The following is a 16,412-nucleotide window of genomic DNA, read 5'->3' on the forward strand; positions in this document are numbered from 1 at the left end:
CCTTCGATATATGTAATATCCTGGTGGTACGATGAGCTTGGTGATTCTGTGCGAGTAAAAAAACTAGAAGAAATGTCAGTATTATTGCAAATGCTCGAATGGAAGGTGAAGTGCTCGGCTGTTACCCTTTTAATTCTGCACGTAACAGACTGGTAATTGCGGCTCTGAGTTAAGCGTAAATAGAGAACAAACGTACATCCACACCTATAGTTCCAAGACAGGAGACCAGGCGGGACAATTTATATCAAAGCCGCCAGAATGGCCAAGATAACGAGTCTCTGATATTGACCCCTCCAGACGGACTTCCTCTGAACAAGCGTCTACTTAATGCTTTGCTGTGAAAGAGCTGTTGTGGGATTGCGAATGTTTGTGTAGTTGCAGCATGGCGAATCGGCGATGCATCAAATATGTACACGGCCAGACACGGCCTAGCTCCGTTGTGGCGATAATACATACTGGGAATCTCAGCTGATGTCAGCAATGACCAGCATGAGGAAGCCAATATGCGGAGCAATGAGAGTTTGATTTTAAGTGAAGAGGCAAGAACAGGCAGGTCTTGGCAAGCCCATACTGTGTTTGGCAGAACGCTTGGTTCATTCTCCAAAATTTCTGGTTTCATTGACCGGGGGCAATCACATAATTTTTATATCTTTTCCGCATGGTGCACCTGACAGATGTCAGATGAGGCCCAAGGCTAAATCCACCCCCCGGAGCCAACGTCCTCCGGTAGATTGTCTTGGAGATGGGTTAGAGACGAACCGAGTTCATATTCAGAACCGGAGCGCCTTCTTTCCCTACCCTCCATTGCCCATGGCCATCGGCCGCTGCCCTCTGCCCGTACGGAGGGGGCAGGGAGGGGCCGACCGAGCGCTGGGTCGTTACAGAAGGATATCCCAGGCGGGAGTCAATCTGAAGGTTGGGTTTAAAGTTAGGTGTGGATTTTTGTCTGCATGTGCTTAAAAAACCTTGAATGCAAGGTTGGCCTCAGACGGACGATCGTCAGCTAAACAAGCACCTCCATCACTTTTCTGCCGCGAACCACAAAAAAAAAAAAAAAACCCACTACACGCGTCGACACCTCAAAAACCGGGTGCGTGAGTTTTACAAGACATATTTTACAAGGCATAACCTTTGTAAAAGCAGTGCCTTGTGATTTTACTACATGTACGGGGCAATACATAATTTTCCATGAGTTTCTGACTTTTCTTAGCCCATGTAAATAATTCACCGTAAAACATGCACCAGAAATATACTGTGTACAGAGGTGTTATGTAATATTACATTGAATGTTTTGCGAACCTTGTAACACCCCCTATGTAATTTCAATATTTGAACAGCAAACATTATTTTTCCGGGTTACCATATACAAGGCTTGTTTCAAAAGCTGTATTCCACCGGAAAAACCTCCTACCACACGATGATACTCAAATTTTACACTCCTCAAAGGCTTGATCACAATGGATGTCCAGCACTCAACGGTATGTCCTTCCTCCTTCCTTCTTCTCCCCTCCCCCCATCGGCAGATTATTCATTCAGACTGAAGAAATACCAGCAGTCCCCTCCCTGCACTCCCCTAACCCTTACTGGTCCGTGATTCTGCTCAACATGTTGGACAACAGCAGTAACAACAATGATCCCAAGCCCCCCTCTCCCAAACATCCCAACAACGAGCCAATCAATGGCAAAAAGATTTTCTTTGCTGCTACTGGAAACAAAGAGACATTCATTGATCACGACTGCACTCTTGATGACAAAGGATATCCGCTATATCCTAATTGGCGGACCATCTTCGTCAAAACCCCCGATATGATTGTCCACAACTTCGGTTACGTAGGTTTTCCCAAGACAAACAGTGTTGAATGGAACACCGATCAATCATGGAAAACGGTGCGCATGTACTGCCTTGGCGCCTTGATTTGTAACCAGCCGGGATGCCAGTGGGTTGGTCCTCCACCAATCGGGAAGAATGCAATTGCTGATTACTTACAATCGTGAGTCAGTAATACTATCTGTCTGCTTTGCAATGTTTGGTGCTGAAGAAAGGGTGTTCATTAGGGAACCAAAATGCCTGGGCTCAGCACAAAAATGCCCCGGGAAGGTTGGTCACAAATCCTGCAAAAATACGATCACCCGCTTTGACAAAAATAAGATAACTGGTTGGGCCATCCTCCGTCATCACGGCACCCACAACCATCCATGGCCAGCTCCGAAGAAGCCGGACCCGCTTTCAAAACTAAAGCTCAAACAGGAGATTATGAAAAATCCCGAGGCTGGTGCTTTCAAACTCAAAGTAAGCACTTCAATGATCAATCCTTGCCTTCGCCAAGATACTGAAGCTGTTTGATTTGAATCATGTTAATTGTTAGTTGGGCAAGCCAACAGCGCCTTTGAACCCGTTTGAAAGTGTTACCAAAATCCACGAAGCATTTATCAATAGCAATAGATTGCGTTACCATTGGCACCTGATTCTTATCAAGCTTGGAATCAACCCGGATAAATGTGGCGCCGGGTTAGGCAACAAGTTCCTACACGACATGTTTCAATGGAACCAGTGAGTACAATTCTGTACAGTTGCGTTCAATCAAGTTTCAGCGCTGACACCTGCATTCTAGCGTTGGCCTCCTCATTATATCGGTGTCATTCAAACCAGGGCGTGAGCATTTCACATTTCAAACAAAATGGATGGCCGAACGGTTGGTCACCCAAGATCACCACAATGACGTATACGGCAGGGGCCTGCTTTTGGATGTTACATATCAGCTATTCGAGACCGGATATCTGCTATCTACCTCGATGTTCTGCGAGGAGACAGCTCGGTGGATTCCTGTCCAACTTTCCTGGATCCGTGGCCTGAGCGCTGAATACTACCAGGCTCACTTTACAACACTATTTGAGCAATTCTTCCAGCCTTCATTCACGGTTGCCGATTGCGAGATGCTTGTTTGCCAGGTTGTCGACTTCTCCCTGGCTCAGCGGGAGGGATTTGTTGCGGCTTACATGAAGGTCTTTGGCGTTGCTGACCGCCAACAGGCCCTGTCCAAGCTGAAGGGGTGCCATGAGCATTTCCGAGCTCAAGTCACCCGCGTCAAACGCAATCGGGCAGTAGTCCCACCCAAGCAAGAGGTATGATCAGATTTTGATTGGTGCCTGATAGCTGCTGGCCTGACTGGATCGTTCCTCTTCAGACCCAATTTCAAAAACTTTGCCTGGATCTTTTAGTATTACCCGAGGCAGGGAAGCCTAGTCATGAGGATAAGATCCATGAGCTCCGGCGCCTCTTCCCAAAGACAAAACAATGGCTAGATTGGTGGACTATGGTGGACATTGAGGCCATGCTCTTTCCATCTAAGCGGTCTATGATCACAAATTCAGCGAATGGTCAAGACAACCTCCCTGATACTACTAACGCGCAGGAGAGTATGCATCGGTTGTATTACATGATCAGGTATGTGTGTGGCTTTTTTGATCCCGTCTTAAGCCATCTACTAACCATTTTCAATTTTAACTTGATAGCAAAGGTAAGAAGTGCCTGATAATCGGCATGGCTCAGCTTTATGCTTTTGTCAAGACCCTTGAGGACGACTGGCACGCTGTAATGAGAGGAGTTTAAATAGAATATGGCGCAAAAAATAAGGCTCAGCAAGACCTGGCATTGTCGATTGGTTGGCAGAAACCACCCAAGCGCAACCCGGCTAACCGGAAGAAACCCGAGATTAACGATGGTCGAGCACCTGACACCACCACTGCATTGCTCCCAAAGAATTCTGGAGGCCGGCCCCCAAATTCACAAAACTTGATCAAGGAACCACTCACAACGTACATCTCTTACTCAGCGTCGGAAGCGCCGGCAAGGATGAACCGCTGCTGGTTGGCGGCGGCACTCAAAAGCCTCTATGCTCTGTTCAATCCCCTCTGGCTTCGCGGAACCAATGGCCTGAAAACCAATATCTTTACCAGCCTTGTCAAGCATTTCAACTCGAGGATCACCTGGGAATTGACTCTGACCGGGCAGATCCGGTCTTCTCTAACAAATGGCCAGAACTCCCTGCATGCAGCTGCCAACAAGCTATCACCGGGCAGTTTCAAGGCCGGTGTCTTTTGCTCAACTGATCTTTTCATCAATCTCCTCATCGACCCATCTTTCAGGAAAAATTCAAAAAATATGTACCCTCCTTGAGAACTCTTTACAATTACTGAAGTCCGGATGGCTTTGTGTGAAGGTCAAATGCAAGTCCAACAGCCCCATCCCTGTGGAAACCAAGACATAACTGCTATCCAAATCCAACGGGATACTTTCAAAACTGCTGCTTTAGATCCACATTCAATCCAAACACTTTTAACAACATGGTCAACACATGGAATTGCTTCGATTTTGGGCCTGGTCTGCAAGGTGTGCCCTACAAAGAAGAAAAACGAGCCCCACCACCTCATCAAGAAGTCTGTCTTGTCTGTTGAGGGGGGGGGGGGGCACCTCAACACTTGTACTTGTTGGTGCAAGTGTCGACAATCTTTGAGGAAGCCGAACAGCTAGAGTTTATGGTGGGACTTGATTTCCCTGCCAAGTTGGATTTCCACGGCGTAACATACACCCTGATTGCTTGTGGATTCTGGAACGGGACACATTATTGGAGCAAGATGCTCAAGAACATTGGCAGTATCTCGGGTGTATGGATGCATAACGACAGGGAGAACGGTGGGATTGCCCAACTGATCAGTCCAGATCATAGCTTGATTGCTGGACGCGCACCCTACACGAGCTGGGTGTTTTACTCACGACCTTGGACCTCGAGCAAGGAGAAGTTTGTGTTGGATAGCATTGCTAAGATTGCGCGCAACAACGAAGGGGCGCCTGGAATGTTGCCTTTTGTCCATATGGGCATACTCCTCAACAGTTCGCCTAATTGACTCATTCCAACTATTAATGAAGACCTTTCGCTGATTGAAGATCAACAAATTGTGGCGGTCTCAGATAAGCATGTCCCCAAGGTATCACTTTCAGATGCGAAGGAGGTCGCTCCCCCTCCAACAAAGAAATGGCGGCCCAAAAAGGTCACACGGGTTCAAGAAGCCGTCAGCACTCCATCTGGAGCGGCCCAAGCGACCAATACCACTCCCCCAGGAGAGGAGGAACACCCGGGCCCTCCGACTAAGAAATGGCGACCTCGAAAGGTCACACGAGTTCAAGAAGCCGTCAGCACTCCATCTGGAGTGGCCCAATCGAACAATACCACTCCCTCAGGAGTGGAGGAACATCCGAGCGATCTGAAACAAAAAGCATCGGGCGAGTTCAAGATACGCTTGAAAATATTGAAAAAGAGCATTCCACATCCAATGATCAGCAAGCAGACCGTCAACCCAATTCTCCAAGGGCAGAAGGCCCAGGGAAAGACTAAACAGAACCAGAAGATTGCTGAACGCTTGCCCACCCGATCTAGCACCTGCACCCGCAGAGCTACCCAAGGTTGAGTACAGACAGCGGGCCTTTTTTTTGGTCTTGTTTGGAAGTTTTCTGGTGGGAAAGGAAGCCTTGTAAATACACATATGCCTCGTGAAATTTACTTTTTTCTCCCTCTGGTCGGATTTTTACATCCTTTGTGAATGCAAAAAAGGATCCCATGTAAGGCAAACCTTGCAATTTTCAATATTTGTGCCTCACATGATTTTTTGCGAGGGTTTTTCTTTTCAAGGGAAATCCTCGTGAAAAGATGCCTTGTAAAAATCTACTTGAGCCCGCCAAGCGGAAACTTGACGAGGTATTTTTTGCAAGGATTATTTTACAAACTAGGAATGTTGGAAGAACACTTGTAAAATTATGAAATACCCGCCACGTAAGATAATTTTACATGGCATTCCTTTTACAAAGCATAAGCCTTGTAAAATAAGGTTTGTAAAATTCAACCCCCCCCTCAAAAACCCACCAACCCCCTACTAAAATCAGAAAAGATCTTTCCCCCCCCCCCCCCCCATCCCCTCGGGCAGCTTATGCTTCCCACTCACCACCCCCCCGACCCCATTCGATTGTCCGGCGCGCTTCCTGCGGACCACTCGGACATGATGGAAGATTTGGAAGTCCGCCTTCCTCCCCGCCCGGTCAAAAAACCCCCCGCGTCTAGTCTTCATATCCTGCTCACCAAGACGTTTGGCGTATGTGACAAAAACGGCTCGGTCACGCTCGATGCCGGACTCGCGGACTTGGTGCTGGAACTCTCAGAGAATAACGAGAGATTGGTCCAGCGATTGGAGTTCACCGTTGACCAGCTCAACGCCAAGGTTGATGCCAAGATTGACCCTATCATGAAGAAGATGGTTGAGTTTGAAAAGCTCTTCAAGACTGGTCCCAAGCCGGCGGCACCTGCGGTCAAATCCTTCGCGTCTGCGACCGCCGCAGGCCTTACTGGTTCAATCCACGCACCGAAAACGCGTCCCCCACCCGCCCAGACCATCGCCTCACTCAAGCCAAAGCGGGTGATCATACACTCGAATCCAGCAAACACCACCCTCAAGGACGTGCCCAAATGCGCCCTAGTCCAGAGAGCCAACAAGGCGCTAGTCAAACTCGATGCCAAAGTCGATGGAGAGTATGTGGCCATCCGCGGCGCCAGCATGCTGCCGTCGGGGGATGTATTGTTCTACACCAGTAACCGAGTCCACCAGAAGTGGCTGATGACCAACAAACACATGTGGTCCAAGGAAGTGCACTCAGATTTGGAGGCCACTCCGAGCACATACTCTGTGATGGCGCATGGTGTCCCTAAATCTTTTGATATCAGTAATCCGGCCAATTTGAGCTCGCTCGCCTCCAAAGACAATTTCCAAGCGTCGGACCTGTTGCGCGTTCAATGGATGGGTTCCAATGAACCTTCGGCCAAGAAGGCAGGATCCATCGTCCTATCTTTTGTCAACAAGGACTTGGCGCGCCGCGTTGAACAGTCGGGAATCTTTTTGAATTTTGATTTCCACCGAACTGAACGTTTCAAGCCCCAACCCCCACAGTGCTTTAAATGCTTGCAAATGGGACACTTCGGCAAGTGGTGCCGAGAAGATGCTTGCTGCGCGAAGTGCGCGGGCAAATACCCAACAAATGAGTGCCCCGACGGTATCGGGGGAGTCAAGACGTGTGTGTTATGCACTGCAGGCCTCAAGAACAACATCGCCGGCGTCACCAGCATCAATCACACCCCATTCAGCATGTCATGTCCCTACAAGAAAGGGTGGTTCAACAAGAAACCCTTACCATCTCAATGATAGTTACAACCAACGTAACCCGCGACAATCCTCAACAATTATCTCTCCGTTGTTCTCCAGTCCCATCACCTCAATCACCTGCTCTCACAATCTCCGCCGATGCTCTCCGTCAAGATCTCTCCGCCTCAGCCCCTTCTCAGAACCTCATTCCCAATGCCTTTTCCTTACTCAATTTGAATTGCCATGTGTCGCAATCTGTCACGCTAAGTATTCTGAATTCTTCCCTTTCTTTTGATATCCTACTGCTTCAGGAGCCTTGGATCAACTCAATTGATCTCTGCCCGCCTCAACACTTGGCCTGGCGTTCGTACGTTGCCTATGAACATGTACCTAATTGCTGGAATGAAAGACATAAGACTGTGATTTATATACAGCGGTCAATCCCCTCAGAATCAATCAGATTACTTGAGGGGGGTTCCCAGACCTTTGTTGGGGTGGAAGTTAAACACCCCTCAGGGAAGGTCTTCCGGCTCCTGAACATTTACAATCCACCATCTTCTTCCTCTGCAGTCCCCAAATTAAAGAACTGGCTGACGCAATTTTATTCCTGACAACAGGTAACAATCATTGCCATGGATGCTAATCTGCATCATAGGCACTGGAACCCCCCGGGCGTTCGGAAGACCAAGCCAGAAGCGCAAGATCTGCTAAGTTTTCTTTCTAACTTTGGTTTCCGCCTTGCTTCGCCAAGACACATTCCCACTTTCTTTTCTTCCAAAGGGAAAGGATTCACCATTGAACTGATCTGGGCTAATTTTCTAGGTTCTAAGCTGGTTGCTTCGACAGCGATCTCAAGTGAGAACTTCGGATCTGATCATCAGGCGATCCAGATCCAGCTCGCAATGAAGCGGCCACCCCCCTCCCATCACTGGAGACTTCCGAAATGGTCGGATCTTGATGCTGAGAAAATCAATTCTGTCACCGCTGAGTTATCTTCCCTTACTGCTGAGACTCCAGAGGACCCGGACGCGCACGCTGAAAAACTGACGACCTGTCTGAAGCAGGCTCAGGAACATCTGGGCCGCAAGGTCCAGTCAAACAAGGCTAAGGCTAAGGTTTGGTGGTGCCGCGAGACATTGGACCCGGTTCTTAGGACCCGCAACCAAGCGCGGAAGTGGATGATTTTGGCTAAGTCGCCCAAAGCCTGCGAGTGTTATAAGCAGTGGAATGATTATTTCCTTTTGCTTGTTAGGACTTTGAAACAACAGAAATGGCGGCGACTCTTGGAGAACCCGGAAGAGGGTGACCTCTATAGGGTCCTTCGATTTTTGTCAAAATCAACGGGTGGGGAGGTCCTGCCTCTGAAGGGCAATGGTGGCGTGATTGTGCACAACAAGCATAAACAGGCTGAGTTACTCTTCAAAGGAACTTCAGTGACAGATGCTCCAATTGATCTGTCGGATATAAATCTGGACTTATCTTGCAGGTTTGGCAGCTACCCCCCTATAACCAAGGAGGAAGTTGCTTCGGCTATTCGGAGAATCTGCCCAAAAAAAGCCCCGGGAATAGACAGGATTGCCAACAAACTTCTTAAGTCCTTTTCCGTGCTGTTAGAGGAAAATTTGTCAAAGTTGTATAACAACATTCTAACAAGCAACAAATTTCCGTCTTCCTGGAAGATCACAGTTACGGTGATAATCCGGAAACACAGAAAGCCCGACTACACCAAACCGGGGGCTTATTGCCCCATTGTATTACTCAGCACCATGAGTAAACTGTTTAAGCTCATACTTGCCAGGCGTCTCACGGTGTGGGCCGAAGAGGCCGGAGTACTTGCGGACGGCCACTTTGGCGGATGCAAGGGATCAGGGACGGAAGACGCGCTCTTTGCCTTTGAACATTGGGTCAAATCAAAATGGCGTGAGGGGAAGGTCGTGGCCGCGTTGTTCCTAGACGTGAAGTCGGCATACCCTTCAGTACACCCCGATAGGCTCATATATTATCTGTTTCAACTAAAGTGCCCGACGTACCTGGTATTGACCATTGCCAATTTTTTGAAGGACAGGTCGACTACAATAAGACTGGATGATTTTACCTTGGCGGCTTTCCCTGTCAATATTGGACTCCCCCAAGGCTATCCCTTATCTGTGATCCTGTACATTTTATACAACAACTCGTTGCTGAATAAGGAATTTTGCACCTCATTAGATTTGGTTTTGATAGGATACCTGGACGATGTGGTCCATTTGGTTGCAGCGGACTCGACGGAGGCAGCCAGAGAGCTGCTGATTGAGGAAGGCCAAAGATCGCTCCGCTGGGGTGATTCCCACGGGGTGATTTTTGATCAAGCCAAAGCACAGTTTCTCTGGCTGTCCAAGGGCAAGGTACCCAAGGGGGACTTCCCTTTTGGGGCTCAGTGCCTTCAGCCGATGCTGGACCGGAAGCTCTTGTTCAACAAGAATTTCAGGACTTTGGAAGAAAAAGCCCACAAAACTATCAACCAGCTAAGGATCTTTGGCAACTCTTGGTGGGGCACCAAGGAGCCGGAACGGTTGAAACTGATCAAGAGTGTCCTGTTCCCTAGGATCACTTACGGCGCTGCTCTTTGGGCAACAAAGTCAAACAAGGGAAAGGTTGAATCCCTGGCTGGAAAGGTTGACCGCTTGGTGGGGATTTTCACCCTAGGGGTGTTCAAGTCGACTTTGTCCAAGTTTATTCAGTCAAGATCGGCGGTGCAATCTTTATTTGGTGAAGTCATCAAAACCAGTCTTTCATTTTTCTACAGGAAAATAATTACAGTGAAGACTAGTAACATTGTCCGATCTTTTATTCTGTCCAGCAGAGCCAATTCAGGCGCTTGTTTTCCGGATGCAGCCAGAGTTGGCTTATTGGCACACTTGGTGGATGAAGCCTTGGCGGCGGATCCGGAGCGGATTCACCTAACCTTTGACTTCAATCCTTGGCCATCAAGAGCACTGGGATATTATAACCTGGGGCAGTCAAAGGAGGAGGCGATAATCTCGGTTAAGTCCCTCATTTCCTCATACTCTTCTGATCTGAGGGCTTTGCTGGTTTTCAGCAACGGGTCCTTCCACCCGGAGAAGGGAGGAGCGGGTGCAGCAATATGCCCAACTCTGAACAGCTTCAGCGCTTATTCCCTAGGGAAGAAGGCGGTCTTGTCAAACCATGAAATCAAAGCGGCGGGGGTTCTGGCTGCCGTCAGACTGGCCAAGGAGATATGCAGGGATTCGCAACATTGACGGCTACTGATCTTTGTTGAAAATCAAGGTGTCATTCTAAGAACAAAAAACCCAGCTACTCCGAAGCCAGGGCAGTGGCTATTCATGCAGATTGATGATGCCTTCGCAGACCTACCGTCTAGTTTAACAATATCACTTGTATGGTGTGCGGGTCACAGGGACATTGTAGGCAATGAGATGGCAGATCAATTGGCCAAAGATGCATTGGAGTCCCCCTCAACGCAGGCCTTGGAAATCAAAAGCAACTACAAGAAGGTTCTTCACAGGATGGTGGAAGGCATAGCCCCAAGAAAACCAAAGCCCTTGGATTTGCCTATTGGTTATAGCGCCTTGATAAACCAAATAGATTCAGGTCATTGTGCACTGAAAAAGCATCTCTTCCGCATTTGTAGGGCCTTTGATCCTCTTTGTCCCAATTGTGGGGCAAAGGAGACGGTTTTTCATTTGATGAATTTTTGTCCGAAAGTCAAGAGTCAGCGGGCGATTCTCCGGAAAAAATTGCAGCATTTGAAAATTCGGTTCAGATCGGAGAGGCTCGACAAAATCCTCAACATTTGGAAAGCCAAGATGGCTTTAGCAGTCTTTCTGCGTGACTCAAACTGTTTCCCGGAACAACTTCCCCCCCGATAACTCCCTTTTTTTTCTCTTCTTTTTGCTTCATTTAACATTGTTATATTCTCCAATCTTGACTTGAGTTCACTTTACGCTCCGTGCTTTGTGTGGTAGATTTTAGAGAGGTGTATTTCCTTATCTTGTGGTTTCTAAGATTCATAGTGAGCAATGCCATTGGCCAAATTTCACTTAAAAAAACGGACTTACTTTGCGCACTGCGAAAAACTCTTTGCGCACTGTGGGGGTCGTTGTCTCGACGTCCCGCCCCCAGTGCGCGCTTCCACCACCGCTCTTCGCGCACTGTGCATTCCCCCAAAAAAACGGCTTACTTTTCTGGAGATATTTTTCGATGAGTCAATAGAACGACCTTTTATGACCTCCTCAAGAAAAAATCAAGTCATTTGATGGTCTCCTTGAGCCTAGAGAAAATTGAGATAAAATAATCATATTTTAATGCGGCAGGGACCTGTAATATCGCTTCCTGTGCCCCAGTAGCCCCAAAAATTTCACAGAATCATGGTACATGTGCAAATTCATGATCTGATAATTTTCAGAATTTTTCCCAGAGATATAAGGGGTGCGCGGCAGGCTTAGTAGGAAAATTACTGCTAACTGTATAGCTTTTTTGTTACACACCCAAACAGTCCCAAAATTTCAGAAATGTTTTCATTTTGGATAATCTACGCGCCATAAATTCCTTGGTAATAGTGTGTCATGATAACATGAGATATAAGGGGTGCGCGGCGGGCTTAGTAGGAATCAATGATCTTGTTGATAGCAAAGACCAACTGAGAGCAAGGTCGTCGAGAACGATATTGGTATCAAGTTTTGTTGTGAAGAGAAAGGTTGTCCTGATGGCGACATCGTCCAGAGAGCGAGGTCCTGGTCGTCCTGAGAGCGAGGGCCAGACGGCAAAGAAGGAGAACAACCGAGATCAATCGGTCAGGATGATGAGTGGTGATGAGGCAAAGAGAGTGGTTGATGTTGAGATGTTTGCAAAAGATCACTCGATTTGACGAGCATTGGGTTGAGAATGAGAAGATACGGGTGTTGAAGACGAGTGAGAGATCCAGAAAACAAGGTCAACTTGAGAGCTAGAGCTAGTCCGAAGCTGGGTGCTAGTGCGATCGAAGGGGCGATCAAGCCGGAGCTGTTATTCAGATACCAAGATGCTGTCTTTGAGAGAGCGAGGTCCTCCTGGGAGCAAGGTTGTCCGGAGAGCAAGGTTGTTTGGAGAGCAAGGCCAAAAATGAGAGCAAGGTTGAGCTGGGATTGATTTCTGTAAACGAGACCTAAAGCTCCAATACAATTGAGCAAAGTTGAGAGACCGAGTTTGAGAGCGACAATGTCGGTTTGAGTGCGGAACACGAGACTGTTAATTGTGAAGAATTTTGGACTCAGAGCCGGAGGGATGAGTGAAAAACAAGCCTGAGGAAGAAAGCTCAAGGCGGAGAACAAAACAAGGGAGCCCAAGAAAGGGCCAAGCTGCTTAGCTGTGAAGGGGAAAAAGGCCCCTCACTACAAGAGACTCTCAGGTCTCAGGGAACAGGCGCAGGAACTGATGCTTCTATTTCTATCTATCTGAGCGGATATTTAAGCTATTACATTGGGGGGACAAAATGTGGGCAGAAGATGGTATTTGCATATGCAACTGGCAGGAGAAAAGGGAGTGACAGGGAAGAGACAGGAAAGAAGTGAGTGACAGAGATGTGAAATTCCAACAAGCTGATGTATAAGTGTTGTGATGCTGTTGTAATTTGTATGTAAGGGGGGTAAAACCACAATATAGAGTGAGACTAATACTGTAGAGTGAGCAAGTGTTGTACTGTTATGGGGTAAGCTGAGTGCAAGTAGTTTGCTGCAAGAAATTATAACTGGGGGGAGGAGAGCCTCCTTAATTAGAAACAAGTGAGACATTTTAGCTCCAGGGGAACGAGAGAATGAGGGGTTTTAGCTGCCCTGATGGCTACAATGAGGTATTTTGGCTGGTGATTGACAGGTCACATGAAGTCATGATGTCATATGAGGGAATTTAGCTAGTGAGAAATAGGAGGTGAGATGTTTTAGCTGGCCTGGCCTGTCAAATGATGTCATGGTCACATGCTGTCATCCTGACATGATGTCATCTGCAAGCTGCATGAGGGGTTTTTGCTCTCTTGATACCGGCATGATCCTGCATGATGTCATCTGTCAACTGTCAGACTGCAGCCCCTATTACATTAGCATGACATGTGCATAACATGTGCATAGCACAATGTAATGAGCTAATGTATATGTAAAGGGCAGACAAGCTGTCAGAGTGGTCCATGTAATGGATTACATGGTCCTGGGTAAGTGTGGTTTATGTAACAGATTACATGACCTGAGTATGGTGTTTGTGTGTATGTAACTGACTGATGGTGTCTTGAAGGGGTTGTATCCTCTGATCCAGAGGGGTGTAAGATGTCCTGTGTAGTGTTGGCCGGAGGATCCTGCGGTGCCGCCATATTGGTTGACTTGTGAGTGTACATACATATGAGAAAAAAGAAAATTTTGAAATGGGCTAGATGGGTAGCCATAAAGGATACCACATTGGGTTGGGCAGGCCGGGAGGGTAGAGACGGGAGTGGATGTTGGGGATGATGGGAGAGGAACTTGAATAGCCGTCTTGTTTTGTGGTCGAGCGTCAAGTTGTGCAAGCCAGAACTCTCGGGCTATCCGAGGCGGACACGTGAGGCAGATCATATCTACATTCACATGCCGGTTCACCAAAAAAGTAAATACATGGCCCCTGGGCCTAGAATCCCCTCACGGCTACCCAAGCCTCCTAGTGGCAGCAGATGGGATCATAACTAATACTGCGTTATCCATGGATTCAAAATGGACACCCCAACCCAGTCCCCAGACATTGGTAACTGGGCAGCACCGGAGCTGGGCAAAAGTTATAGCACCGGAGCTGGGCAAAAGTTATGTTGCGGGCAGAACTGCCCACCACTGATCAACGCTTGGTTGAAAAAACCCACCCCAAGCTTCCTTCGAGATCCTGCATCTCCAAAGCTGGCCAGGGTTTTCTTACGGTGGGCCTGGCAGTGCATATCTTGGCAATCACTTTGGAGCAGTGAGGAATCGGGGGGGAAAAAAGCAAGAAAAGGGCCCCCTTCTTGGGCTCAAGTAACCTTGAAATATCCTGTGCTTGCCAGTTGGGCCGATCTTGAAGGAAGGGGCCCTGATGTGCCCAAGAAAATCCCCAGAAGTTGGGGAAAAAACACACAGTCATACAAGGAAATTGGGCGACCATTTCCCAGAGATTGAAATGAGAGATGCTGGAATGCTGGGCGCGAAACGGTATGGTATTATGATTGCAAGGCAGGTGATTTTGCGGATTGCCAGCGTGGGCAGCACAGACGGGGGGCACAGAAGGCAGGTTACGAAGGAGGAATGCTTGGTGGGACAGGGCTTGGGGTGGTGGGAGCGCTCTCTATTCCCGTCAACAAAGGAGCCTCAATAAAGTCTAAGCCTGAGAGTGTCTATGACGAGAAACCAAATCCAAGGCTGCGCATGGGAAGATCAGGGAATCTTGAGTGCTTAGTTTTTCTTGGTATCCGGACGAAGGGCCTGTGAGAGAGAGAGAGAGAATAGATGAGCTGTCGAGCCAAGGAAGGTTTCTCCCCGCAGAAATGGGCGACCTACTCGGACGGTTTTCCCGGCTCTCCAGATCTCCTGGGCGTCGATCTCAGCGAGCTCCTTCGCGAGGTCCTCCGAGTAAGTCTTGCGGCCGTTGAACTCGAGCGAGCGTCGGGTCTCGTCGCCGTTCTTGACCGACTTGTAGAGCGCCTCGAAGATCGGCTTGTTGGCCGCCTCGAACTTGGGCGCCCAGTCCAACGCTCCCCGACGGGCGGTCGTCGAGCAGGCGGCATACATGTAGTCCATACCTTTTTCAAGGAACAGCGCGAGAGGTCAGATCAGATGGCGGCGGACGAGCGCAGGGCTGTATTTACCGTGGGCGCCAATGAGAGGGAAGAGGGATTGAGTGGCCTCCTCGACGGTCTCGTTGAAGGCTTCCGAGGGACTGTGACCGTTTTCTCGCAATACCTTGTACTGGGCGAGGAACATACCCTCTGGAAAGCAGGGATGGGGCGAGGTGAGCGGCTGTACTGATCTAAAGGAAAGAGTGGGGTGACCTACGGATTCCACCCATCAAGACCCCACGCTCTCCGTAGAGGTCGGAGTAGACCTCCTTTTCGAAGGTGGTCTCGTACAAGTAGCCGGTGCCGACGGCGACGCCGAGGGCGACGGCTTTTTCCTTGGCCTTACCGGTGACGTCTTGCCATACGGCGACGCTACCGTTGATGCCGCGGCCCTCCTGGAAGAGGGTTCGGACGGTCCTTCCGCTGCCCTTGGGGGCACAGAGGATGACGTCGATGTCCTTGGGGGGCACGACGCCGGTGTCGTTCTTGTAGACGACGGAGAATCCGTGGGAGAAGTAGAGGGTCTTGCCCTTGGTGAGGAAGGGCTTGATGGACTCCCATGTCTGGGATTGGGCGGCATCCGAGAGGAGGTTCATGATGATCGTGCCTTTCTCGAGGGCCTGGTTGATCGGAAGCAGAGTCTTGCCGGGAACCTGGGTGGAGCAAGCCAAGTTGGTCGGTTGGCGGGGTGAGTGGGTGTTGGGTGGAGTGGCTTACCCATCCGTCGGCTTCGGCAGCCTTCCAGCTGGCCCCACCTTCTCTGACACCAATGATCACATTGAGGCCGTTATCGCGGGCGTTGAGGCCTTGGCCGTGTCCTTGAGAGCCGTATCCGATGATGGCAAGAGTGTCGTTCTAGGAAATAAAATGAAAAAAAAATGGCCGATTCTTGAATATCTAGGTTGAGATGCATGTGGGATGAGATGTTGACCTTGAAATACTCTTGGAGCTTGGCGGCGGGCCAGTCGGCACGCTCGTAGACGACCTCCTTGTGGCCGGCGAAGTCGAGGGTCTTGAGGCCCCTGGTCTGGGTATGGTTGAAGGGGGCAGGGCGGGGGGAGGGGGCTGGCCGGGCGGTGAGGATGGAGTAGGCCTGCTTGGGGGAGAGTCTGGCGGCGGAGGAGCGGAGTGCGCGGGGGACGGTGGGCAGGATCTGTCTGAAGGACATGGTTAGTTCGGTTTGCTGTTGGTCGTTCGGGCGTGTCGTGATGCAGTCAGCTGGCTCGTGATCGGGCGTGGAGGAGGATGGTGGGGGCAGCAAAGTTTTTCCCCGCGCTGCTCTTTTGCATATCCGCGCCATGCATACCCGCAGCACTCGGCCGTGCGCGGCGGGCCGGATCGCCCTGCTGCGCCCGGTCTGACGGATCTCGCCACGCCGCAGCACTACATGGTGCACATCCACTTGGCC

The 16,412-nt window shown here is 49.3% G+C and overlaps 1 protein-coding gene across 1 annotated transcript; it reads right to left on the minus strand.

Moving 5' to 3' along the window:
- Positions 1-14,621: 14,621 nt before the first annotated feature.
- On the minus strand, positions 14,622-16,172 carry PtA15_11A542 (uncharacterized protein; the record flags this gene model as incomplete). Its single annotated transcript, XM_053161461.1, has 6 exons — positions 14,622-14,651; positions 14,727-14,968; positions 15,035-15,154; positions 15,222-15,657; positions 15,722-15,859; positions 15,936-16,172. The coding sequence occupies 6 exons, from the start codon at positions 16,170-16,172 to the stop codon at positions 14,622-14,624; spliced, it is 1,203 nt and encodes a 400-aa protein (XP_053025405.1).
- Between the last annotated feature and the right edge of the window lie 240 nt (positions 16,173-16,412).

This window comes from Puccinia triticina, chromosome 11A (genome assembly GCF_026914185.1).
Source record: "Puccinia triticina chromosome 11A, complete sequence".
Lineage (NCBI taxonomy): Eukaryota > Fungi > Basidiomycota > Pucciniomycetes > Pucciniales > Pucciniaceae > Puccinia > Puccinia triticina.